Consider the following 27779-nt stretch of genomic DNA (forward strand, 5'->3'; position numbering starts at 1 on the left):
CACTCAATATCCTTTCTCCTCCATCTCCTTCTCCAGTCAATATTTTTCATTTAGTCTGTTGCTTCCTCTTCTGGCCACTTTGTATCTTAATAAAGAAGAGGCCTAATATGGAATTTTGTGGTGCTTGACTGCACCATCTGGGTGGCTGATAACTCATTCCTTAAGACAAGTCCCTCTCAGGTCTTCCTGTATATTTGCAGCTTACAAATAGGTTAATAATATGAATGTGATGTTTCCTTTTGTCAGAAAAGTATACATTGATACAAGAAAATATATGTCAAATCATGTTTCCCCTGCCTTTTTTCCCACCCCATCCTGAAGGTGGAAAGAGGAATGAACCAGTATTAGCTCTGACTCTGAACTAGTGCTGGTTACTTTGTGGAAAACACAAAGGTGAAATTCTTCTAGGATGGGAGCAAGACAAACTCCTGCCTCCCAGCTGGCAGACTTCAGTAGACACAGGCAGTCAGTCAGCAAGATCTGGTCTGGATCTGAAGAGAAAAATAAACAAAATTAAGAAGAGAAGTCCAAGGAAAACTTTATTCAAGCTGCATGTAATTTTGAAAGCTGTCCCTTTCAGATGTTTAGAGAAATAGCAGTAAAATATTTGTTCAAACCACTGTCACCGACGGGCAGAGCCTCGGAGCTGGTTGCACTGTTACAGCAGGACCAGCAGAGGGAACACGGATGTTGCTTGTAGGATCCGTACAGATATGCAAAAAAAGTCTTGGAAGCAGTAATGAAATGCAGATATTTTAAATACCGATGTTTCAGTGGCTGCTATTCTGCTGTCATCCCTTGTATAATACTTTTCAAGTGATTCTTCTTCTCCTTTTCCACTTCTCTTACGTTTTTTCCCATTACTGGTTTTGTTTTGTTTCTGTTTCCTCTGTTTGCTGTTGGATGCGTTGGCTGGAATATTTTATTGGGCAGGAGACAGTATAATGTCCTTTTTAAAGTGGTCTCCTTTTCATTCATAACTTTTTCTCTCTAATGTACAGCATTTTATGGTGTCATGTATCCTTTTTTTTAGTTTTTTGTTTTGTTTTGTTTTGTTTTTTTTAAGTTGTGCATTCCAAAACCTCTGTGCTGTAGTTTCCATGACTTGCTGGAAGAGCTTGGTTTCAGTCACAGTCTGTTCCCTGCAATGTGCTCCATTTGCAGGAGTAAGACACAAATGCACCGTGTGATTACAGAATTGGCCACATGGTAGTAGTTCATTAGTGAACTGACATATGGTAAATGCCATAATAAGACACAGAAAAATTAGGAATACTCTGAACATGGCTGATATTGGTGAACAGTTTATTCTGTGGCACTGATACATGAGGAAGGGGCGAAGGAGTCCAAGACAGAGCAAGTTGACCATTGAGATTCTGTTACCAGAAGCAAAAGACAGGAAAAAAACCCAACTGTCTTCTTTCAGCTGTGGGAATTTGGAGTGAATTAAATTATCAACTGTGATAGGCCTGTCTGGGGTGGACCTTTTGAAAAGCATTGCAGAATTTCCATGTGTCAGTGGAGCAATTCCCATCGCTACATCGGACCATCTGATCCGGCGTGACGGATTCTTTAAATGAACATGATATGCCAAATGAAATAATGGGCACAAATTGAGCTTGCATCTCGAGTTTATTCATCACTTAATAAATTATTTCTTCAGCAAGCTTTCAATTACCAGGAAAATGGAAGAAGCAGATGTCTCAGGCATCAAATATCCCAGCGTCGAGCGTTCCATTTGTCTCGCTGTTCCGTGGCTGCGTGGAGGCAAAGGGAGAGCTGGAAATTTTATGCTGGGAAAGGCTGACTAGAAGACAAGTCATTTAACTTGTCATTAAACATGATGGAACAGACTGATGTGACCCGTGAGACAGTTTAAATTATTGGCTTCTAATCCAAAGGTAGAAGCGACCTGCCTCGCAGATTTGACTGTGATGGATTGTTAATGGTGTCAAAGTTGTGGAAACAGTGCCATTCTCTTTATGACTTCTTGTTTGTTTTGTTCAGACAAATGTTCTCCAAATGTGAATAAAAAAAGATTTTAAAAAAGGATGGCTCCAGTCACCTTTACAACCTCTGTCCCCCTGTGGGTGGGACCATCTTGGCTTTGGCACAGGATAGTGAGGCTATTCCAGCAGGTTTTATATCCATCTTTCTTTTTAGCCAGTGCCTGCACCAGGAGCTGGAAATGTAGTGAAAACTCCTCTTCTACCACAGGAACATTAATTTACATCTGCCAGTCACTGCCAGAGGCACCAAATAATCGAACTTGTTGGCTCCTCTCCAAACACTGCTCTTATGTAATAGTGGAGTGCAGAATAGATAGAATCCTCCCCAGCTTGTTCAGAGGAGTTTGATGCCATTGTTGGATAAATCCAGATAATCTTGGTTCCTCAGGACGTTGCCATGCTGAGTTGCTGACGTGGGGCTGCAGCACTGCCACGTTCCTGTCCAGAGCTGCTCCCTCCTCATCTGCTCTGAAACGATTTCTGTGCAGTGTTTGTAGAGTGCTTTGATATCCTCCTTAGATGAAAGGTGTTATATAAATGCAAATTTCGTTCCTTTCATTTCAATTTCATTTAATAAATAAATATATTGTTCGGGTTTTAGTGGGAAGGGTGCTCTCAGACCGAAGGCTGCATCTGTATTCTGGATGTACCTGTGGGGAGAGGTTAAGGCCACTGATTGTCTTTCAGAGCCCAACAGAATTAATTTTCACTTGTACAAAAACAGATTTTGCAGGATGAATAATAATGAAATAAGTGCAGAATCCACTGGCTCTGTTAAATTGAGTTTCTCATCCCTGCAAGTAAGGAAACAGAGAAAGGATGCATTCCTCAATTAGCATTTTAAATTAATTTTTGAAGGCTATTTACAGAGGAAGCTGAAATTTTAATTAAAGTAGCAAATAAAGTAATGCACTCAAAAGCTTTATGAGATTCTTTTTTTCTGTCATACTGGAAAAAAAATAATCCAGTGCTTAAAGAAATGTTTTAAAGCAAGAAAAATTGCATTTGGAGTAAGGAACAAGACGTTTCTGCAAAATACTGTGGTTCTTTCAAAGAGTAAACGGTACTGGGGGATGAGAGTGGTAGATATTTAATGCAAATGTGCCCTAAAAATACTAAATGTAGCTTATTTATTTGAAAAAGATATAACCTAGTCATAGAAGTGATTCCTGTGAATATATTCCATATGGTAGTTAAATGGCATCTACATGGAGCTGCAGATAAAAAGGGATTTTTTTGGATTGATAAGTGGGACTGTGTCTGAGAGAACAAGCGTGAAAAAGAAGAGAACCTTCTTTACACAAAACTAATTGGGGTTTTTTAAACCACTTTACTACTATTACAAACTTGCTCTCATTAATTGGCAGCGCTGCTTCTGAGCTCTTTAGACTGCTTAGAAAAAGGTTGGTCTTTTTGATAGTAGAAAACAAACTATACAGTTTTCCAATTTCCAGTGAAATCTTGTGTGAATTGGAAAAGAAACTGGAACACTTAATAGTGTTGAAATAATTGCCTTAGTTCTTAATAGTTGAAATATATATACTCAACAAATGATTAATGCAACTGCAAGCTTTTATTTTAATTACAGGCTATTAGTACCAGAAAGGAATTAATACAGTGTAAATTAATACTTATAACTGAATATACATAAATGAATAATGCAATTATTTCACTTAAATATCTTGCTTTGAGTATCCATTTCACATTTATTGCAGCTTGGACACCAATGTAAATGGGCTTGCTCAGAAAGTGCTTTGCAGTTTTAACTTACTGTAAATTTAGAGCAATATTCCTCCCTATAGGTGTTCCCTGAAATAAAGTACTAGAGAACAGAACTGTTTTGTGCTCATGTGGGGCTGGGAGCTCGTGGAGATGCCACGTGGTTGGGGGTGAAGGGCCTGTGGGTGTGGGTGCAGTCTGGGAAAGGGATGTGGAGAGGGGAGCACAGACCAGGCATTAAATGGTGAGTTTTGTAAGAGCAGGAGTTGATTCAGTAACTGCCAGCAGTGGCAACTCCTCCATGGCCTCTAGTGCTTGTGTCCCTTGGTGGTTGCTTGTCATCCCTTAAACTGGGAAGGAAAAAAATCCAACCCCCAAAAAACCCCAACCCCAAAGTCAGTGTTTGCTTCCCAGCTGTGGCACTTGCTATTGCTGTGCCTTCAGGTGCCAGAATTAAGTCCTTCTTAGTGGAATTTTATTCCCTGTAATAGTATTTTAAATTATAAATCAGCCATGCCTTGGATGTGGTTCATCAGGTGGGGTTTCCCAGTACAGCTCGTGCCTCTCAGTCATTTGGGTTTGGTTTCTAAAAACCTCTCCTGGTTTGTTAACTTAAGAGCCTCAAACTGATCCAAATATTCTTAGTTTTGTAACCCAAATACAGAGCTTGTTTTCTTTTGACAGTCAGAAGACTATTCTTGAGTGGTTTATGCTCACTGTGAGTGTTTAGAAAAGAAAGGAATGAATAGGTATTCCCATCTTGCTTCAAAACTTGTCTCTTGTCTTCCAGTTTCCTTTTGGCCGCCGCTTGCCCTGCGATATCTATTGGCATGGGGTGTCGTTTCATGACAATAATATCTTCTCAGGTCAAGTCAACAAGTTTCCAGGTACTTGACTTCTGTTTCTGGTTTAAACAAATCCTTTAAAAATGTGAATATTTGACCTATATCTGTGTTTTACTGTTTTTAATGAGAATTATCTGCTTAATCAGCTGATAGTATTTTTAGCATGTTACTGGGCTTGGTAGGTGATTTCTGTGTAGGGGGTAAGGATATGAGAATGGGTCTCTTGAACAGTTTCTGAACTGAAATTTGTTTTGGAGAGAAAGTGGTTTTGATGAGAAGAATACTTCAAACACATGAATTTAGGAAATATTGGAGTGTCAGGCTATAATTTAAGTGAAATGTGCAATTACTGTCTGTTATCTGATGCTGATAAGAGTGCTGTATCTTTGGATTTGGTTTTGATTCAAAGTGGAAAGAATCTGTTTTGTTTCCTACTCTGGCTTATCTTGGGGAGAAGCTCGAAGCAGAATTCCTTAAATGGATTTTTTAATATTGAAGAGTTCATGTCAGTCCTCATCTTATGATGACTCTTCTACTTTTTTAAGCTCCTTTTTTTCCCATTTAATCCCTGTTGAGATCTCTCTAAATAAGAGCTAAGAGCTTAAGTATTGACTTATCTAAGCCCTTTACTTCAGATTTATTGCTGCTGTTAGTATGCTGTGAGCATAAGAACCTCAGATATCGAACTCCAGGCTTTATTTTACCTTGGCTTTCTCCTGCCTCAGGGAAGTTCCCACTCAGGTGTAGGATGCTGTTGTTTTGTGGTGGTTTCAGTCAGTGTTAGATGAATGTTACCTCTCTGTATTCTGGCTTCTATCTACTTAACAAGTGGCTGCACAGGAGTCAAACCAGAGCCCTTCAGAACCAGACCTGGTTTCCAGGACTGTTGTGCTAACTTGATGCTGGGTTTTACTAGAAACTTTTCCATAAAAATAACACCTTAGTCATGTTCCCAATGGATACAGGATTTCAATAAATTTAAATAAATAATAATTAAAAATATATATGTGAGTTTGTTTTGCTGTTCACAAAATAACCCGTTCTTTGTGATGCAGTTACTTAAATGACTGCAAAGTAAACACAAAGTGGTTGATTATATTCAAATGGCATTTTTACACATTCCTGGAACAAGAGGCAATAAAAATAATTTTGGATTATGTCAAAGACAACAGTTAACATTTGAGTGAAGTTTTCTGGTTTTGAGCTGTATTTTTGGTAATTAATTTTTTTCTACTATGCTACAGTAACACATATGATGGGAAATGTGGCAGGGGAATGCTACAACTATTTTGTCAGATTTTAAATTTTAAAAGGTGTTCAGCTTTATTGGCAGCAGTGACCAGAGTGCCTTCCCAGCAGGGTGGGTAATGATTAGCCATTTACTTCTAGGATGAGACTTGAGAGTGGATTTTTTGTCACTCCTAGACACTGTTCTTTTCCCAGGCATGATGGAGACAGTACGGAAAATCACCCTGAGTCGGGCCATGAGAACAATGCAGGACCTGTTTCCTCTTGAGTATAACTTCTACCCTCGGTCCTGGATTCTGCCAGAAGAGCTTCCCCTCTTTGTGGCTGAGGTAGATTACTTTTACTCTCAGAATAGTACAACTTGTTGAATATTGGATCCATGTAATTCTTTAGTCTTCTACTGAGTTATTTAAAATCACACTAAGGGGCTGTGAATGACATCTTTTCCAGTTTGTCTGGGATCAGTCATAGTCTGGACGAACTGCTTTTGTTTGTTATGTTCTGGAATAAGCTTCAAAACAGTTCTGCTTCTCTGCCATTCCAGAAAAGAGGTCTGAAAGTTGAAGCTGGTAGAGCCATAAGCCCTTTCCCTGCACGTTCTACTGGCCTGAGAGGGTTCCAGAGCAGTGTGGGGAGTGTGGTGCTTCACCAGCTTCACTGGCACTGGAGTCTTTTTAGTCCATTTGGCCTGTTGTATCAAAATCCTTCAGAAGAGCATTTTGTACTGTGCCTTGTTAAATACACTCACATCTTCTGTCAGACTGTTGCTGTATTTAACTATTCAGAATGTAATTAAATACCATTCTTTTTCAGCTTTTTGGAGAAAAAAAAAAGCAATGCTGTGTGTTGGTGTTTTGTTCTGTTATTACAAATATTTTTAAAATCTTGTGTGTGTTTGTTTAACCCTGTCTGACTCACACAGTGTCTTCTTGCATCTCACAGTGTGCTTTGCTTGGAAAAGTGAGGAGAAAAAGGTCTAGGCTTTAACAGACTCCTCTACTCTGTGTTACCTTTTAGATAATTACCATATCCACCATCCAATTGAATTCATTAACATATTTTTATTTTTTAAATTATTTTTTTAAAATTATATTTATTGTTTTTATTCTTTTTAACACACTCCTCAAGCGTTCTGGGTCACTGCTAGGAACAGTAAAAATGAATAAAATCCCGACAGCACTTCAGCCTTACTGCTGTACAAACTGTAGGACCACGTTTAGCCACGACGGGTCAACCAGTGCAAATAATTTGGAAGTAAACTTTGAGAAGGGTGCAGTGGGGGTGTGCTGGGGAGTTTTTGGGAAGTGCAAGGCACTGCTGACCCGGGCTGGGCCAGGAGGGGCTGAGCTGCAGGCGCCACGCTCAGCCCCGTGCGCTGGCAGCAGGTGGCACTGCGAATAAACACTGCTCTGCTCCAGCACTCACTGCCGGGAAAACGAGCCGGGTTTTCTTCCAAGAGTAACAGATGTCCAGTAACACACTCCTAGGAGTTTCCTTTGCATATGTTCTTCCATCTGTGTTGGAGAAAAGCATAGTTCTTGTTATCAAACATTATATTTTATGTTGTAAGAGTTTATGTTCTACTTAACACGAGTTCGGAGTGTAACCCCTCCAGAACAAGGAAAAATACAAACCCAACCATTCCAAACCCACTGTGAACCATAAAAGGTTCAGAACACTTTTCACTTGCAGTTTTGCGAGTTCTCAGTAGGAGTTCTCCAGTCTTTTCTGTTGCTTATTTGTTCATATGTGGTGGTGTTTGCTCTGCAACTGAGGGACCCTAATGCTGCCAAAAACGTCAGCTCTCCGAGACTGCACTTCAGCTTCTTCACAGACAAGAGGAGGTCTGCCCATTAGACGTGTCCCTGGAGGAGCTGGATTACACTGGAATATGAATTATCAAAGGTCACAAATCATGTGTCAGTGTAGCTGTAGGTCACACATGAAAAGATGGTTTGGTGCTGTTTGTAATGTAGGATTTTGTTGCAAAGGGCTGGACTGAAAATGAACACCTGTGAGATTTTGCCTGTAATAGAAATGATTATTGAAAGAAGAAACTCCTTGAGAATTTAAGTCTTGCTGCCTCCCCAGATGCACTGCAACATTTCAAAATGATTTCTCTCTCAAATATTCTTATTGTGCCTCACTTTGGTAGTCACGATTGTGAACTTTTTCATACACAGGTATCAATAAGGAAATCAAATGTTTTCAGCTTTTCTCACTTCCCCCTGTGCCTAGATTCAGGTAGAAAACACTACAGACAATATTAATCTTCTGTGCTGTGAAAACCAGTAGTTGGTGAGAAAACTGCACTCTTGAGTTTGTGGTGGATGAGCTTCAGATTGGAAACACCAGCAAAAAGGGAGTTCCCTTCGTGTCATTTGTATTGAAATGATGATGGGTATTTTCAACAAGGGCTTAAAAGTTCATTTTACTAAGTAAATATGTATTTAGCTATTTTCAATATTCACCAGTTTTTAACTTTATAAAACATTTTCTACTGACATGTCACTTTAACAGAAGATGAGTTACAGATAAGCAAATCTCAGGTGCTGCAGTAGTTGCTCCTTCACTAGCAGAGAAGAATCTGTTGGAACGTGTGTGCTAAGAACTTACTTCTAATAAACCCTAAATTCGAGTTTCTGAAAAGTAACTAGCTTGGGATTCAAACCAGGACCTTGATTGTTCTCATACTTCCTTCTTTGTGTTGTCTGTGAGGATGATGAATAGACCAGTATGATTAATTTTTAATAAGAATCTAATTTGGACAGTCTAATTTCTAGCATAGCTTATTTTTGGTGGTTTAATTAGGTTTTCAGCTTTTGGATACCTCTTAGGCATAGACATGAATATTCTGGTCTTTGTGCTGTCAAATCTTATAGCTCATTATATGCATTTTCCCCAGAACACTATATTCATTCAGCCTGTGTTTCCTTATGAAAGGCAAACCCACAGATTTTCCCCAAACTCTCCTCTTGCTGTTGACTGTAAATGGTTAATGTGTTTTTTAAAGATAATTTCCTTCTGTCAAGCAAAGGACACAGAAATATCTCATTTCATATGAACTAATTTTCCTACATGAGTGAATTTTCTAAGTCTGGACAAGCCTCCTCATAATGAGAATTTGAAAGAATGTAGTTGAGGGGATTGTGGAGAATTTGAAGACAACTGTTGGGAATTTCCTTGAAGATCAAGAAACCATCTGTTTTCTTCAAGACAGTCAATCTGCTGAAAAACAGACTGACTCTGGATTACTATTCCCCCTTTCCACACCAGCCTATCTTCATCTGCCACATGTAGGTTTTGATGGACAAGAAAGCCTCAATAATGTCCAGACCATCTAGTCCATCAAAAATGAACTAGAAAGAGGTGGAGAAAATTATTTGCTTTTTATTTTAGGAGTAGAGTTAAGCATGAGATCTCTGAGACCAGTGGCTGTTACAATGCAGTGTTTTTGAAAAGCAGGTTGCTGGTGCATCTTTAGCAATAGTCCCTGGAAAGCATCATCTCCTTTGGAAAGGTGCTGCTGGAGCGGAGCAGGAGTAGCCTGAGGGGTGAACAGCAGACGTGGGCCTGGGAGGCAGAATGTTCCACCTGGTTTCATAAAGGTTCTGTGTAACTTTCTACCCTGGTAGACCACGATTGGCCCTTCAAACATCCAACTAGAGTCATATCAGGGTATGTTTGGTCATGGAGGGTTCAGATTAACCAGATCTGTCTCTGCGATGCTGAGTTTAACAACGATGAACCAGAGAACTCCTCTGCTCTGCAGAGTAATGTCACATCAGGGGAAGATTATTCTATAGTGGTAAAAAGACTAGGGCATAAATCCTGCTTTCCTTCTTTGCACATCTAGGCCTCCTGATCTACTTGGACTTATTTATCCATGTGCCATTTATGTAAGCCTGACCTCCAACTGAGGCATTTTATCCCTCAAAGTGACCTATTTTGGAGAAGGATTTTTCACTGAGTCAGTGTGACACCTGTCCACGAGAAAAATCCTAGTCTGGATAATGGATCTTGAGTTTCTCCTGCAGGAGTGTGACTCTCAATGAAATAAATAACTGGATAAGGTGGAGCCAGAAGTCCTTCAGACCTTGGGAATGTCACTGCTGGCAGAGCTGGGCCTCTCATGGGGGTTGGTGGCTTAATGTCACAGCAGAGAAAATCACAGTGATCTGACCATGCTCAGCCTTTTTCTGTGGGCTGATATTTTCCTCTCACTCTGCAGGCCTGATGGTGGCAACTGATTGTTTTTTCTTTGTTAGCTTGTGTCCTCAGGCTTCTAAAAGTCAGTCTCCAGTTTTTGCTGGCAAACCGCAGGGCAAAAGCCAGATCTCCGCCTCGGTTCAGCACGTGCCTGGCTGGAGGGAGAGAGTAGCAGCTGCAGGTCTGGTGCCCTGAAATGTGTGGATGCAAGAAAAGAATGATCTGTGCTGTGACATCCCTCCCTCTTGAAAGGACGAGGTTTTAAGTGCTTTATTCTTCTGAATCCCCTGAGTAGCTGATAAACCCGTAACCTGCATCCTGTGTTTTCTTTAACTGCTTTCTTTGTTAGGGCTCCCCTTGCTTTCTCAACTTCACCTCTGCTAATTGAGGCATCTCCATCTCTGCAGTTTTGACTTTTGCTATACAAGTAATAAATTAAAGTTTATTTAGGCAGTGGGAAATACGCATGTAACAAGAAAAATCTGATACTCAGCAGATGTGTCAGTGACCTGGTTATATCTGTACATGGCTCAACATTCCCAGTTTTACTAAAACTGGGCATCTGATTGTGAAAAATATTCACAGTGGGGGAAAAAGATAATGTCAATGCCAAATTTTTCCTTTATTTTTCCTTCTTCTGGTACTGTTTGCATCCATACCTGAATAAATAAGGCATCCTTCCTTGTGCTGATGATTATCTTCGTCAGTTATTGTTCAAAATGTAGCACAAAAGTTTAACTTTGCAGTTTCATATACTACTAAGGTGGATCTCCTGAGATATACCACGTTTCCTTCTGCAAATTGGTACAGAACATTAAAAAGAAGTTCTTGAAATCATCTATACAGTGGCTCGTTAAATAAAATGACTTTTTATCTGTACTAGTAATTCCCTACTCATGCTTTTTTGTTTCTCCTTGTGCTTCTCAGCACTGTTTATCTCTGCCCTTTTTGCATGGTGTTTACTACTCTGGGGGTGCGATCATGCTGTTTCTATTTATTTTTGTTTACTGGCTTTCACAGTGTCAGCCCTTCTTCCCCCCTCAGTCAGTGCCTTTCAGTGCAATACTTTTCCTTCCAGGTTCGGGTGATGAAGGACAGCGATCCGTCCTGGAAGCCCACTTTTATTGTGAAGCCTGATGGAGGCTGCCAGGGGGATGGAATCTACCTCATTAAGGACCCGAGTGACATCAGGCTGACGGGAAGCATCCAGAGCCGGCCAGCCGTGGTCCAGGAATATATTTGCAAACCACTGCTCGTGGACAAACTGAAATTTGATATTCGTCTTTATGTCTTGCTGAAATCCTTAGAACCCCTGGAGATTTATATAGCCAAAGATGGACTTTCTAGGTTTTGTACGGAGCCCTATCAAGAACCCACTTTAAAAAATTTGCACCAGGTTTTTATGCACTTAACCAACTATTCACTAAATATCCATAGTGAGAATTTCATCCATTCTGACAGTGTAAACACTGGCAGCAAGAGGACTTTTTCAAGCATTCTGTGCAGACTGTCTTCCAGAGGAGCTGATGTCAAAAAGCTCTGGTCAGATATAATTTCACTGGTGATTAAAACTATTATTGCACTGACTCCAGAACTGAAAGTTTACTATCAGTCTGACATCCCGTCAGGAAAGCCTGGGCCAACTTGCTTCCAGGTAGGTTGGAATTTCTACCAGAAATGGAGTAATTTCTGTGCATGGATTAATTTTGTGGATGTTTAATGCCTTTTCCAAAATGTTTCTTTAGTGATGTTGCTGATCACTGGTTGGGTGTCTGTGTATGCACACACTGGGCAGCATTGTGGGAGCTCAGAGCTTATGTTCTCCTCACCCAAGTCAAACCTCAGTCTCCTGACCTGTGTTACCATCAGCCCTAAACATATATGGAGGATTTTCAGTGGGTGTAATTTGCCACTAACATTATTCACTCCAGTTTCCATCTTCTGCATGTTAGAATCAAAGATTTGCAGCTTCCTAATGCATCTGTAATCATGGCAATTTGAAGATCCACTTGTCACGGGTGCCAAGATTCCGTGTTGGCAGATGCAGTATTTAGGGCTGGGGGTGGTGTGAAAGGAGCCATTAGTATCCAAGACAAATGGCTTCTGTAATTATTCAGCAGTATATAGAGTTTCTTAGTTGTTTATCTCCTGCCCCTCAAATGTTTCTTCCTCAGTCTTGCCATATGGAAGACCATTGCATTCTCTAGGAGAACACTGGGAATAGAACTGAAGTAACATATTGCTTGTTATGCACAGATTTTAGGGTTTGACATTCTCCTGATGAAAAACTTGAAGCCCATGTTACTAGAAGTAAATGCAAACCCCAGCATGAGAATAGAACATGAGCAAGAGGTAAGACTTCTCAATGTGATGGTGATATTGGAATGAAACTGCTTAGGTTGGGTTTTCTGGGCTTTTTTTCCATGTTTGAAAGATGAAAGCTGTCTGCTAATATGAAACCTCCAAGGTTCTCTGTAATTTTCTGCTTTGAAATCATTGCTAATCTTATACACTGCAAATATGACTTATTGGAATAGTGAAAGCTCTCCATCATCTTTGTCATAAATGCATTTATTCATCATCCCCTGCAGTTGCTAATTGTGTTTAGGGGATTGGTAATAGTCTTTTTCATGTTTGTATACATGATATAAACAGTAACACTGGCAACAATGTTTTTTTTAATATTTCAATTTTCTAGAGAAATTTGCCCCAGTTTGCTGTAACATCATCCTGAAAACCTGACAGTGGTTGTGTATCCTTGAAGAAGTGTTTTGTAATCCATCACTGCGTATTTAAAATATAGATGATGGGCGTGAAGTTTGAGCGATAATGTGAGCAAATAATCCTTGGTTCTGTAGTGAATAATTGTTATCCCTTTGTGATGTAAAGCTTTCTCCTGGAGTATTTGAGAATGTCCCAAGCCCTGTTGATGAGGAAGTGAAAGTTGCTGTCATCAGAGACACTCTGCGCCTGGTGGACCCCCAGAAAAAAAAGAGGAAAGATGCCCAGTAAGTGTGTTTGATTTTCTGTGGGGTTTGCATCTGTACCTTGCAGTAAGTATAACAGTGAAATATTTTTTCCCAGTTGTATTAGTTTATCCAGGACACTGAGTTCCCACCTTGGCACTGCCCACGTGCTGCTTTCCTGCAGGAATGGTGGAAGTTTGGGAGGAGCCGAGGCTTTAGCTGAAGGAACTGAAAAGTTCCACAAGCTGATAGGAAATCAGGATTTATCAATTCCCCTGAAGTATCTTATTCTTAACTGGTGCAAACAGTTTAGTAAGTCAGATTTATTTATTTGTACTTGAGGCCTCTTTTTTTTATTCAAAACAGTCACAAGCTGTAAGTTTGTTTATTAATTTGCTTGAAAGTCACAAATTACTCTGAATGAATTGCCCCATTGGAGCTGAAAAGTATTAATATTGTATTTAGAAATTGCTTCCTTGATCTGTGATAATAAACATAGTTAAATCTGTGATCTAGAAATGAGAGGAGCTGCCTGAAGCAGCTTGCACAGGAATGCCAGTGGTGGGATAAGGCTGAGAGAAACCAAATCTTCTTTTTTGATAAACCACCTTATTTGAAGCAGTTTCTTGAATACATGAAAGGGAGATTTTTTTATTATTTTTTCCCCAGAAATTCTTGCTCACAGGCCTGCCTCCATACTAGAATATCTGCTTTGTTCTTCTCTTGGCACTTAGTGGGACCCTGAAATATGTTATTCACGTTCTATAACGATTTCAAGTGCAGATTTGCTGTCCTTTTGTAGACTGAGTTCCACGAACAGGACATGACTGATACTACCTACAAGTTCTGTAATATTATTGTAATATTATTATAAGATCAAACTCTTCCTTCAAAGGCAGTGCCACACATAGAGGTTGCTGTGGTCAGTGTACAGAATGTTTTGCAAAGCAATTTATAGCCTGTACTTAACCTCCACCCTTAAGATTACTTCAGTGCATGGAGCTGAAAAAGATCATTTTTTAACCTGTAATTATGTAACTAGTCGTGTCTTTTTTTTTCTGCTGCAGTTATGTCAGGCATTCATTAACTACATATTAGATATGGAAAAAAAGGCAAATGATAATTACAAATAAATTGCTGGAGGATGCCAGTGTGTGTGGAAGGCTCATTCAACTGAGGATTCTTCTCTGATACATTTGGAGTGCTAAATAATTTATAACAGGATTAGTTGGGGATGAGAGAAACCATTGGCTCTTCACAGCAAGAATTCAGCAGTGACACAGCTTTTTTTCCTGGATAATCTGGTTAACAGAGCATCTTGTTGATGAATATTTCTGTGTCTTCACCATAAATCAGCCCTATTTCTTGCTGCAAAGGGCAATACCCTGGTAATTTTTTGTGGATATGCAGGAACTTGAGTGACAACTGGCCACCCTTCAGCTGAGATTTACTCCCTGTGCTTCCAGGTTGAACTGGGGATGGTGTGTGGAGCTTCTCCAGTAAAATTTGGCCTATTGTTAGAAAAAACCCTGAAAGAATTCCTGTTCTAACATCAGCAAAGATTGTAGACTCAAGTTTTGATGCTAATTAAGTAATGGACATTAATCTCAGTAAAGTTTTAGCAATATGTGTAACAGAGAGTTTGAACACACAGGGGAAATACTGAAAAGTCTGAGCTGCATCTCAGGTAAATATTCTGCTGTGGAGATGGATTTGATTTCCTTCTAATTATCTCCCAGATTAAAATAAATGAAGCATCTAAATGAAAGTGAGTTTTAGAAGTCATCCTGAAGTACTTCATTATCAGGAAAGATTAATAGCTCAGAATTTTCTTTTAGTTTAATTTTTCCTCATCTTCATGGAGTTTTGATATGTTTTTTCCCCCTTCTTTCCATGTGATGTATAATATTGAAAGTTAAGTTGACTAAAATCAGTTTATCATTCCATACATACCTATTAATTTTTCCGACACAACTCCAGTTTTTACGTTCACTGATCACTAATAATTATCTTGGCACTGCCAATATAATTAGTGATTGAAAATCTGCAGTTCCAATCAATGTACTTAAATATACATGGTGGCTGTTCCACAGTAGAACTGATCTTTTCTTGGTTTTAAGAATTTGTCCTGGCCACTGAAGTACTGAGGTGTGTGTGCCATATTTTGTGCCTACAGCAGTTCTAAACAGAACTTTTAATTCATACTGAGAAGGGTTTTTTTATTTAATAGAGGAAATATCTTCTGTTGTAGAGTTTAGGGAAGGTTTTCTGTGGCTCTGTAAGGCGAAGAGCATAAGGAATTAAAACAGAATAAAAAGTGACACTGTTCTCAAGCCATGCTGTGACCCAGAGGGTGAGTGGTGCCTGGCTCTTTGAAAGCCTTTCTGACACTTAGGCAGCTGATCAACTACATATTCTGTGGTTTGTTTTACATTTTTACTCTTCTTCACAATATTCTTTTTCATTTGGAATTTTGCAGGAGTCCAAATGTAGACCTTCTTTCTGCCCTGGGTTCCTAGACTAGTCCTGTTTTCCTTAGGCCTCCTTAATGTGGAACTCAAGTTTCACTCATCATTAAGGAAGTAAAACATTTAATGAAATAATAAGGTACTAACTCTTTGCCTTTGTTTGTGTGGCAGTGCTGTTCTCGTGGATTTTCAGGCTGGAGCAGATCATGGCAATCACCCAGGCCAGTGACATGCTGGAACAAACACAGTTATTTGTGTGATTGAAACTTGTCTAAAGCTTGTGTAGTATTAAACTTGCTCTGGTTCACTCCTTGCAGCAGAGGTGCTGTTCACAGCCTGCTGAAGGTGGGAGAAGGCTTCACCTACAGGAAATTTGCACCGTTAAATGACTGGTCTAATGACACCAAACAACATGGAAAGTAAATCAACGTTACTTATGTAAACAGCAGTTTAATTAGGATAATCACTGATGCAAATCATTGTGTATGTTGTGCCTCCAACAGAAAATCCATTTCAAAAGGCTTCACAAACTTCTGGTTTTCTGTGCCTAATTTGGAATCTTTATGGTGGTAAAAGGTTTTAATTTCAGTGTTTGTTTAATTATTAGCGATTCATTGTTCTTCAAATTGCATTAGATTTGAGGAGCCAAAAGGAGTCTCAGTCTCTGCTGTGAGTGCTGAGTGTTCTCCACTGGATGTCAGATGTTTGACTGGTGGTATAATGGCAAACTGGGAGGATCACTTGGAGCAGGACTGCTCTGAATGTTTTAGGAAGATCATTTATATCATCTCATCAACGCTAATGACCCACTTTCCTGTCCTGTCAAAAATATTTATGCCCTAGTTTATTAATGCTAATTAATCCAGCAATAATAAGGACTTCTTTGTATTTTGGGTACTGTTGTTTACTCTGTGTCCTAGTGTGATCTCTTGCATTTACATTCCTGGTTTCTTACATATTTCAAGACAGAAAATAAGCATTTTATTCTTTTGATAAAGAAATCACAGCCTTGTGGCACACATGCCATTAGAAATATGAGTTGCTCATGGAATAAAATCTGCTTTTTCCTTGCTGGAGAGGATGAAGGTGCAGCCCCCTAAGTAATATAATGACTTTTATTCAGCTCTGAAATAGTCATTGACAGAAGAAAGAATTGAAACACTTTGGAAATGGGATGTAATCTAATCTATGGCTGTTACAAAAACAATCAATTCATTGTGCCCTCCAAACTGAGTGCTTTTGGTTTATTACCTATGATGCCCTTGCTTTCTCACTGCTAGTTTATCTTTCCTTGGGTGTTACTCTCTGCCCGTGCCACTGCAGTGCCTTTTCTGTTTGAAATCAGCCTTGAAATTTATTTGTGATGTTCTGATTTTTTTTCTTTTTATTGCTTTTTAAAATATGTCAGGTACAATTCTCCTCTCTGGACTCTGTGGCTCTAGCAAATGTCAAATATGATTAACTAATTTCCTGAGCAGGAAGAACCCCAATGTGTTCGCTCTCAGATTTTTGCAAGATCAGCATACAAACACTGGCTAATGTCACTCTGTTCTGAGAGCACCCTCTAAATATTAATGTCTGTCAGACTGGCTTTTTATTTTATTCTTTTACTGTTATGTAGTTAGGGAGAAATTCAGTCAAGGTTTTGTAGAAAACTTACTACTCAAAAGGTCTTCCTCTTGCACAAAAAAGATGGTTCATTTTTTCCGCTGTGTGGATTACACGACTTTCTCACTTTAAATGATTTCTTTCTCTGATAGAGGACAAAATTAATAGTTTCTGGGGGGAGAATGTCATCTGTATTTAATGAAAACATGAATTAATTTTTGGGCATTCTACTGAACAGACATTCTGACTTAAATGTGACTTATTTTACAGTGGCAGCTTCTACAGGAGATGTCACCTGCTGTGCTCGTGACCGATGGCTCTGACCTTGTCACTAAACTGCAAGAGGTCTTTACTTAAAAAGGCCTTGCAGTAAAGGATCTCTTTTGTATGTTCCAAAGACATTTTCCAAATCCTAGAGCTGTTCTTAATTTCTTGATGTCGAGGATCAGTTTTGTACTTCCTTAAGAAAAAAAAAAAGTCAGGAAATCACCTGTTCAGCTGTATCCCATTTATTTTCCAGATATTTTTCTTCAGTTTCATAACCTCCCCTGATGTTTGTGTCATGTTTAATGGAAATATGAAAATACACTGTGCAGAGCTGTCTCAAGAGCATGATTATCCTAGATTTTTTTGATGATAAAGTCATTCTTGCCATTTATTACTGTGTTTATCTCACTATCCCTATTCTGAGGTTATGATTATGTGACAGGGGTGGTTTGAGAGGGTCAGGAACTCAGTGCACAGGCATATGGAGAGGCTGGATGGGAGGGTGCTGGTGCTGCAGCTATCACTGATCGGAAAATAATGACTGTTCTTCAGGCTTGCTGTAACATATCTCAGTTTCCACTGCTGTGAGCAACTGGATTCTGTTCCTCAGGGATTCATTACTCAGGGCTGTCAGTGCCCTTTGCATTATATGGAGTGAGTTTAGAGCTTATCAAAATAAGCACATAACAAACCCGGCTGTGGCAGCAGCAGTGCTTTGGTTTCCATTTGCTAATTGACTTTTGCTGGAGCTTGAGGTTGATTCCTGTATCCCTTTGCTATCCCTTGGAAATCTGCTGGGGTTTGCAGCTGTTCAAATGCCTCTCGAGCACCACCTCTTCATTCCAAGCCTTATTTCTGCCCGAGAGTGAATAAACTCATATGTGTGGCTTTCTGGAGATTGATCTTTCTCCTCTGCTTCATTTTGGAGGCTGACACAATTTTTTTCTCCATCAGTCAAAATGACCCAGCATTCATATTGAGGCTCTTTCTGGCAAAGCCCTTTGCAAGCACATTGAATTAGCCCCTTTCTCTTTCCTAGAGGGCTTTCTGCTTTATTCCTTCATCAGGCGACCTGCCAGCTCCACTATCAATTCTTGTCTGTTCCATTAGCCCGGGCGGCTTTTGATGGGTTAGACATGTGAGGGAGACTTTTAAATGTGATGTTTGTCAATGTTCCTTCAGTTCACATTACTGGGATGTTAACTTTGTTTTTCTGTACTTGGAGAGTATTTATTTCTACTGCTATTTCTCATCCTGGCCTCAATTCAGTTCAGTTTTCTGAAGCAGATGTTGTGGTATCTTGATCCTTGCTCTCTGTTCTTGCTTTTCCAGTTATATATCTGCTTTATCCTATTGATTAGGACAGGCCCAATTGGAAATTCTCAAACTCCCATGTCCCTCCATGAAGGGAAGGGAGGGATCTGGTAGTGCTTGCCTGACAGAATAGTTCTACATAAGTTTTAAGAGGCACTTAGAGGACAGTGCCACAAGAGTGTTGTAGTAGAACAACAGAAAATACAATACTGAGTGCAGAACAGAGGCAAATAATTTGAATCTGCTGTGGCAGCAGTCATAACACACAAAAGATAATTAATAAGTGACTCTAATCTGAAATGTTTTAAATGACTAAAAATGGGTAATAATAATACTTCTTAAAAAATAGCTAGGACCATATCCCTAGCATAGATACAGCAGGAATCAGTAATTCACTTCAGTGTTTTTCCCTATCAAACCATTACAGGAAAAGTTGATTTTGTGAAAATAACTCTGAACTAGGACACACAAGATGCAATTTCTGTTCCTGATTCAGTGGTTTACTCAGTGACCTTTAGACAGAACATTTTCCTTCTGCTCCCATTTTCCTGCTGTGAAATGAGGATGAGCCTTGTTTCTCCCATGCATTGCCAGTCCTTCTACATGGTCAGTCCTTCTAAATTCACAGTCTTCAGGATATGGCCTGTTGTTATTCTTCATGGTATTAGGAGGGCAGTTTATGTATTGTTACATAAAAATATTACAGAAAAGCTTCCATTTTCTTCTCTGGAACACTCTAGATCTGATTTCTGCACTCCTCAGGAAATATCCCTGATGGTTACTAAGGTTTTCTCCCATACAGAGTGCTTGGAGTTACTGTATTTTTCTCCCCAATATCCTAATTTGGTGCATGATGTGCTGTTTGAATATTCAGTATTTAAAAAGGGTTTTTCTCGATGTCAGTCTTTGATAGTGTTATTTTCATCTTCTCATTTTTACAATGCTTCACTAATAAACTGGGGAACTTATGGAATATCACTGGAATGCTCACAAACACAGCATTAAATAACTTGACAACAGATTAATTTACATTTATTCCTATTTTAGCCTTCACCATTGCAAAAAGTGCTGTTATTCATAGTTCAGTTTTGCAGGCAGGTCTGTGTTTGCTCACATATTGTATTCCAAGCACTCACATCTTGAATGGACAGGCTGTATTTTAACTTGCACATAAAGAGTGAATTCAGTGAATTCTGAAGCTCTTGCAATGACCCCATATTGAGGGACAGCTGGAAGTGCTTACAATGTACTGAGCAAGTGAGCTGATGACAGGCCCAGTTCATTTAGAAATTTTAATGGACAAGAATTGATATGGGTTGCAGGATTTGAAAAGGTTTCATTTTCAGCAGTGTGGAATTAATTGGCCCAAACCTGTCGTGTGCTTGAGCAGTAATTGGTGTGCTCAGTGCCCCCGGCTCAGGGGTGAGCCCAGCTCTGGGTTTGTGTTATCAAATTGGGAATGGAGACTAGTTTGTCCAATTAGACTTGAATCACAATGTTTTGGGATGCAGCTAATCTAATTACTTCTTTATTGACATCCCTTTTCTTTTTGCTCTTTAAAATCTCTCGTGAGTGATAGAGGAAGCACTGGAGATAAATTGAGGAATGTGACCTGTCACAAATATCTCCATAAAATCTGAACTTTCCAAACATTTGAATGTATCAAAACATGCTGGAGCAATTACATCTCTTAGACATTCACACCATATTACATTTTAAGTTGATCATTAAGAAGCTTTTTTGCTTTTTTTTTTTCCTATTACAATGATTCTTAAATAAAAAGAAAACCTTTGTGATAAAATACAGAGAAAAGGAAAAATATGTCACTTTCCTCTAGTCTTTGTCCTGCAGCCACAAGAGTTGCTGAAATCTTTGAGGTTTGCCCAAAAAGAAAAAGCTCAGGAAAGTGGGGTGGCAGCTTAGTGTCCTTCCACATGGCATCAATGTCAGGCAGTGGGTCTAAATATATCTTATATTCAGTTATTTGATTAGAGATTGTAAGTGAGTCTTGATGGTAACAGAATGTGGCTCGAGGCAGGTTTGGATGTGGTTTGTGTCCCTCAGCACTGTCCCAGCAGCACTGACTGGGGCAGGAGGAGCCCTTTGACTTCCCTGAACTGCCTCCTTCCCGAACTGCCCGCGTGGATCCTGCAGCTCCTTTGGTGTCTGCACCTGCTCTGGCTGAATTCTAACAAAGGAACCTGCTTTTGTGCTGCTTTGTTTTGTTTTTTAAACCATAAAGTCAGCAATAGTTCAAAGCCAGCCTGGGAGCTGTGCTGCATACAGATGTGTGCTGTATCCAGGCGTTGCTGGTGGGAAGCCTCAGCTGCAGCCACTGAGAATGCAGATTAAATGTGGTCAGAGATTTGCTCAAGTTGCATTGGATGTAAAACAATAGCAGTTTTGACCTTACTCATCAAGTAATTAGGTGCTTATTGAAGTGTTTGGTGGAGTCAGCTATCTGCACCTTTGGGAGGGTGAAATTACTGTGGTAGTTAAGGCCATTCACCTTTTCCTATAACCTCTGCTTGCAAAAATAATATTGTAGAGAAGTCCTTGATGTTCTTAGATGTTACTTCCACCATTCAGGGCTTCTTGTATGTAGCCTTCAAGGCTGACATCTCCTCAGCCTGAAAAGGGTTAGTGGGTTTGTGTTGAACATTAGCTTAATTTTCAGATAATTTCCAGCACTTGGCTCAGGTTGTTTTGCCCTCAGTGACCAAACATCCACCAGTTCTGAAAGTGCAGTACATTTTATCATAGAATGCTCTGGATTGGAAGGCACGTTAAATATCATCTCCTTCCACCCCCCCTATAATTTCTTCTTTATTTGTCAACACAAGAAAACTGCTGTGGTTTGAAGTTAAAACCACTTCTTTTCTCTCTCCTAAAGTCTGGGGCAGAGGCAACATCTGCCTGTACCTTCCCTGTCCAAAGGGGTTCACTGAATTTCCGTGTTCATACAGGGGAGGTGATTAATAGTTAGGCTGGAGTGCAGACTGTTTTTTCCTGACACTTTAATATGTTAATCATTTGAGCTGAGTTCCTTCTATCAGCAAAATCATCTTCACCTCTATGTACCCCCTGGCTTGTTAACATAATCTAGTTTTTGGGTGGTATTTTACTGCAGGAGTAGTGATTCAGCTGCACTTTTCACTACAGAGCTTTTCCCTGGCTTTTGTATGTGCACAGTTTCCATTATTAACCTGCAGTTAAATGCTTCTTGAATTAAATCTGATTTTTGGGTATTACCTTAATTGCCTTGTCTAAAATGAAGGATATATGTTTATTTAATTTGACATTTTCCCCTTTTACCTTCTCAAGTGTGTTTGTGCTGTGCAGAAGCAACTCTGCCTTTAAATTAATTTTTCCAGTCGGTGTATAAACTCCAGTAACTTCTAATTTTCTGTGATCTCTCCCATACTAAACTGCTTCCCACCAGATAGTTTTCATAGCATAAGTGTCCAAGTACATACTGTAAAGAGAAAATATAGTGTATATAGTGTGCATTTATGTCTGTATATACAGCATGGCTACATGTATATAGTATAAAAATGTCTTATTTCTTACCTGCCTCCTTGCCATCTTTACAATCCCTGTGTTTATATGTCACTAAAACTGTGACCAACTGTGATAGTTTTGCATAAAATCTGTGGGAGGAGCCTGGAATACTTTGTCTTGGTTTCAGTTCCATCTCCCAGTTCCCTGTGTGACTGTGGAGTCTCAGGGTGTGCTTTGTGTTCTCTCAGGGGTGGCACAACCCCTGAACAAATTGATTTAAAACAATCAGATTTCCTGCAGCCTGGAAGGTGTAAGAACCAATCGATCAGCCAAGGGCAGACTAAGGTGCATCACCTCACTGTTAAAGAACCAAATCCCTCCTTGGAGTGGGGCTCCTGGGCCACTTCCCAGTGTTTAAAAGATAACAGGGAAATGGAATAAATGAATGCTCATGCGTGGATTATATCCCTGAATGCCAATGGAAAGTTCTTATGTGCAGATGCCTTCTCAGAATTAGAATTTAAAATAACGTGGATATACATGACAGCTGGAAATACCAATTTTTTTTTTCTTCAACATGAATACTGTGATTTCTTGGGACAAAATTGAAAATTATATCTTTTCCTGGCAAGATGTTTACTGCTTTTCAATACTTTTTTTTCCCCTGTTGTAATTATAAGGTAAATGCAAGCATTTATTTTTGCTAACATTTTGTCTTAAATAGGCATGGAATGAAAAATTAACAAAAAATGGGGTTTATTTCACTGATTTTTACAGGAGCTTTATTATTCTCATTAGCTTCAGGCCATCAGAAAGTTAGTGCTCTCAGGTACTGCACATAATGAGTATGAATATTCAGTCATAAACACATTTGAGAGCTGTTTGCTTATTCCCCTGTTTATACTCGAATAATGGTGAGGGAGTGCAAAGCAGGTTTTTAAGGGACAGCAGAATTAAGTGCTTGGGATTTTGGCTCGGCTTATGCGGAGGCATTGAGCAGAAAAATAACATTTTCCCTCTTACAGATATCCTTCAGGTGTCAGTTCTGCAGGATCCTGGTTTTATTACATCAATCACAAGCAGCTTAAGGCTTCCAAAAACATAGTCACAGACAGATGTTGAGCCTGTCTGGGGATTAGAAATATCCTCTTCCATTAAGTATAAATTAACTTAATCACCAGGTATGAAAGATAAGCAGCATAAACATCATTCCCTGAAGCTTTCATTAAAATTAAAATTCTATTTAAAACTAGGCTTGTACTTTCTATGACTTGATCCCCCTTCAAAGAGATTATATCTGCTGTAAATTTTTACAGTGACAGAGTGACAGAAATTAATGTATTGGGGGCAGTGATGTTCTCTATAATTTAACTTCTGCTGCTAGTCATCTTTTAGCAAGAGAGATGATTGGCTTATTTTTAAGTAATAATTGGTCTCTAGTCTCTGAAAAACTGAGAAAGCAATAAAACTGCCTAGCACCCAGTTGCCACAAAATGAAAGCATAAAGCCACATGACTTAATAGCAGTGTAATCATCAGGAGTGTTATTTTGTGTATGAGAGTTCACCTGCTTTAATAGGAGGATTAAGGCTGATAAAATGCAATTGCACTGCTGCTTTCTGCTCCGTTGGATGACAGGATAAAGCTCCTTTTCTGTCCCAGCATAAGCACAAGTGCTTTCTAAGAATAATTTCCACATGGGAAGAAATATCCTGGGGTTTTAGTTCTTTTTCTGTTCTCTGGTAAGACACTTGGTGGTCTAATTTCAGTGTATTCCCAGGCTTTAAAACTGGTTTGCCTTTGCACTATCCTGTATTATTATTTTACAGAAACATTTTTCTAAAGTAACAAAAGAAACTCTGGAGAAATAATGAGGCACATAAGTACCTTGAAAGCAAATAGTGAACACAAATAAATCTACTAGGAATAATAACAGCTCCCTCCACAAAAAATAAAGTATCAGGGACTATATTTAATGATCTTTGTTCTATTATAATTTTTTGCTACAGTGGAATGAAGTCTTTGGGTGCAGGATATGCATTGCTTATCCATTATTTTATTACAGTAATGCCATATTTTCTGCAGCACTCACAGCTGACAGGTAATAGCATAAGCATTCACTGCTTCTGTTACATTAAAAGTAATAAATATGTAGCTAATACAGACTGCTATCACCATTATTCTTAATGTTGGAAGTAAAGTAAACTCAATTAATAATTAGGAAATAGCTGGGGTTTTTTTCAGCACCTGAGATTCCTCAGATGCATTTCTTCTTTAATGATTTAAACTACGTGTTAGGGAAGGCTACAGAAATCTCTCAAACCAGAGCTCCAGTCTTCTCTGCATATGAAATGGAATTGTCAGTAATGTTCTCATCCATGGCTTTGTGTCCTCGGTGTGGAGCAGATCAGGATCCACGCCAAGTTCCTGCATCTTGGAAAGGCTCATTAACACCGTGCGAAGGCTGCAAACTTCCACTCGTCTGTTTTCTGCCAAAAGCCATTTAATCTTTAATGAGAAGTGTTTATTTTTATAATAAATCCATCAATCTGAAGAGGCAGTGAACCATCCCTCTCCAAAAGGGAACTGATGGCTATGGCAAGGAAATAACACTCCTGGGACAGGAATGGGAAGCCTGGAAGGGGCGGACGCTGCGGGTGAGAGCTGCTGTGATGGCTCTGACAGGCTGCAGGGGTTTAACTTTTCCAGGAGTCTGATGAATTGTTTTGGTCTTGTTAAGCAAATGCCAAAGCTATGGAATACATTTTTAATTGATCCATGGATTCACCTAAAATGCCTTTGCCAACTCTCCCTTCCGCAGTGAACACCGTTCCAGACCTGGAAGCTGCAAGGGAAGTTCGGCTGGTCGTGCTCACAATAACATTAAAATCTAAGGGAAGAGATTTACCCAATTTATTTCTCCAAGTGAGATATGGGTCCTTTTCTCTCAGAGAGAGATTGAAATTCTGCTTTCAGCACTTTGTGCTTCCCAGAGACAGAACAGCTGCTGTGTTTTCAAAATGTATTTGGTATGATCAGAAGTTTGTTGTCTGCCAACAACATGGTGATTATCAATCCTTATGTTTAATCTGATGGATTCTGCTCTTTGAAATATGGACTCTTCACTGGGCTTGCTTTGCCTGCCTCAAAGCATTCTCCAAGTGTTGAATAACTCTATGTAAGAGCAATAATTTTTCTAACATAACGTCAAAAATCTCTTACTCTGTGGGTTTAACATTGTTTTAATACTTTTATCTTTGTACAACTGTGTTATTATTTTGAAAGGAGGAAATACTTGTGCTATTGATGTTTTTTTACTTTGCCAGAGGGCGAAGAGGGGATGAATATTCAGTTTCTTCAAATGACACTTCACCAGTGGCCGGAACAAAACAAAAGCTGATTACTCACACAACGTGCAGGCAAACCATGAAACTGTTCTTGCTATGACATCCTGGGAGTGCTGGAAGTCTGTGTTAATAAAAGTAATGGGATTAGTTCATAAAAGCAAATTCATGAATGGCTGATAATGCAGAGACACTGCTCAGGCTTTGCCTTGGTTTCCTAAATGATTTATTTCTGTGAATGAGAACACAAACATTTCGTAGCTACACGCTCCAGGTACTAACACAGATCTGTTCCTTGGGAGGTCCATATTCTGTGGTGATAAATGGGTGGATAGATAGATTTGTCATGCAAAATATTCTTTGCTTTTAACTATGTTAACATAGTCCTTGCTTGGAGAATAGAGGCTCAGCTGAGGGAATAATTATAGCTTCAGAATCCAGAACATAATATTTTCTTTTATTAGGTAAGCAGTTGTAAGCTGATACTGAAATTGCTTAATTTATACTTCTAGCAATGCCCTAAATGTAAAATATAGCAAGTGAGCATTCTTAGAAATATTAATATTGTGATTCTTACCCCAGTTGACTGAGAATTTGAGAGTGAAATTTTATGTGCAAGTATACAAAATGCTGTGAATTTTGAAGCCCTTAATTAGTAGTTGCAAATTTGTTTGTCCCTTAGCAACTTGTATTTGCATAAAGATTAAGGCTGGTCAGAATGAAAAGGATAAAACATAGATGGCGGAAACATTAATAAATTAGTAATCATGTATAAGTAGTCTTAGATGTCATTTCCACAAGCTTTATTAAAATTTAATTTTTTTTTTTTAAAGCTGCAGTTAATATTTTCTCCACAGTTGATCATTTCTAAAGAAAGATCTGTCATAAGCTGCAGAATTAGAGAAATTAATGTATTGAGGTCAGACATTAGTATGTAAATTAAGCTTTGCTTTTTTCTGGGTGGCAACAGAAGCATTACCTTATATTTGACCTTTCATTCATTTGCCTGACTCAGCTATGTCAGTCAAAACAATTAATTCTAACGAGCAGCTTTAAAGTGTGGGGCTCAGCTTCCTTCTCCTCCCCTTGCCTGTTGGGAATTCTGTGAGAGAGGAGCTAATGGAGGGAACCCGGGCAGGATTCTCTCTCTGGAGCTGGGGAGTTTCTGGTCCCTCCTCCACAACCCCATTGCAGGACTTCTCCAGGGACAGGTTGCCCAGAGAAGCTGTGGCTGCCCCACCCCTGGAAGTGTCCAAGGCCAGGTTGGACGGGGCTGGAACAACCTGGGCTATGGAAGGTGTCCCTGCCCGTGGCAAGGGGTGGGACTGGATGGTCTTTAAGGTCACTTCCATCCCAAACCATTCTGGGATTCTATGACAGGTTAAGATCACAAAAATGTGTACTTCTGTATTTTCCAGTTGATAATGAGTTAAAGGTAGACATGGAGATGAAAATCCCCCTCACATTTTCACTGTTGCTGGACTTGGAGCTGTATATCTGCTCTTTGTGGCTCCTTCCTCTTGCACTCTTCACACAATCTCTCCTTCTCCGTGCTTTTTTTCCCCTCCTTTTTCTTTTTTCATCTCTTCTGCTCTGCTCTGAGGAAGGAGCTCACGCTGGTCTTTGACTGTGTGACCCTTGGGGAGTTCTGTCATGGCCCTCACCCGTATGGTGTGGGGATGGCAGATGGCAGTGAAATGCAGGGGAAAACGTAATGGTGCATTGCAAGGAGTGTAATTTGTCTAAGGGCTGGGGCAAAAAAAAGGCTGTGCACTGATTCCTTACAAAGACATGCAGATCACAGGAAAATTCTGTATTTATAGACACTGTGCCTGGCTGTACCTACCCAGGCAGTTTGTCTTCATTAGTTGTGTCGAGACCACATTGAGGTGGGGGCATACCAACTGAATAATACAGAGAATAAACTTGCATTGAGGTAGTGCCTGTGGTAGCAGTGGAGAATTGTACCTGAATATAATCAGTGTAAGTCAGTGAAGGTGAGTGTGCAGAACAGGCAAGTCTGTGTATCAGTTCATAATGCAGGTGTGGACAAGCTCCTGTGCAGGTTTGCTTTGAAAAGTCTGAGTTTCAATAAAAGTGTAAAATACACCTTTCACTTGAATTCAAATTATATGGTCATATTAATTAAGCTCTAGTGCATTAGAAAAGGAAACGTAAGGAAATCTTGGAGGAGGAGGCTAAAGAATGAAAACAAATCATTAAACTTTATAAAAGCAGTAACCCTCAAAAGCAAATGAAGAAGTATATTCTTTTTTTTTTTT

At 39.4% G+C, this 27779-nt stretch overlaps 1 protein-coding gene across 1 annotated transcript in view; it reads left to right on the forward strand.

Annotated features, from left to right (window-relative positions):
• TTLL11 (tubulin tyrosine ligase like 11) overlaps nt 1-27779 on the forward strand; it is a 38182-nt gene that overhangs the window by 2494 nt on the left and 7909 nt on the right. The window contains 5 exon segments of the mRNA XM_029960563.1: nt 4519-4615; nt 6017-6150; nt 11109-11684; nt 12287-12382; nt 12920-13038. Coding sequence (XP_029816423.1) covers nt 4519-4615; nt 6017-6150; nt 11109-11684; nt 12287-12382; nt 12920-13038 — 1022 coding nt within the window.

Source organism: Manacus vitellinus, unplaced genomic scaffold (assembly GCF_001715985.3).
Source record: "Manacus vitellinus isolate BGI_N305 unplaced genomic scaffold, ASM171598v3 scaffold_27_pilon, whole genome shotgun sequence".
Taxonomy (NCBI): domain Eukaryota; kingdom Metazoa; phylum Chordata; class Aves; order Passeriformes; family Pipridae; genus Manacus; species Manacus vitellinus.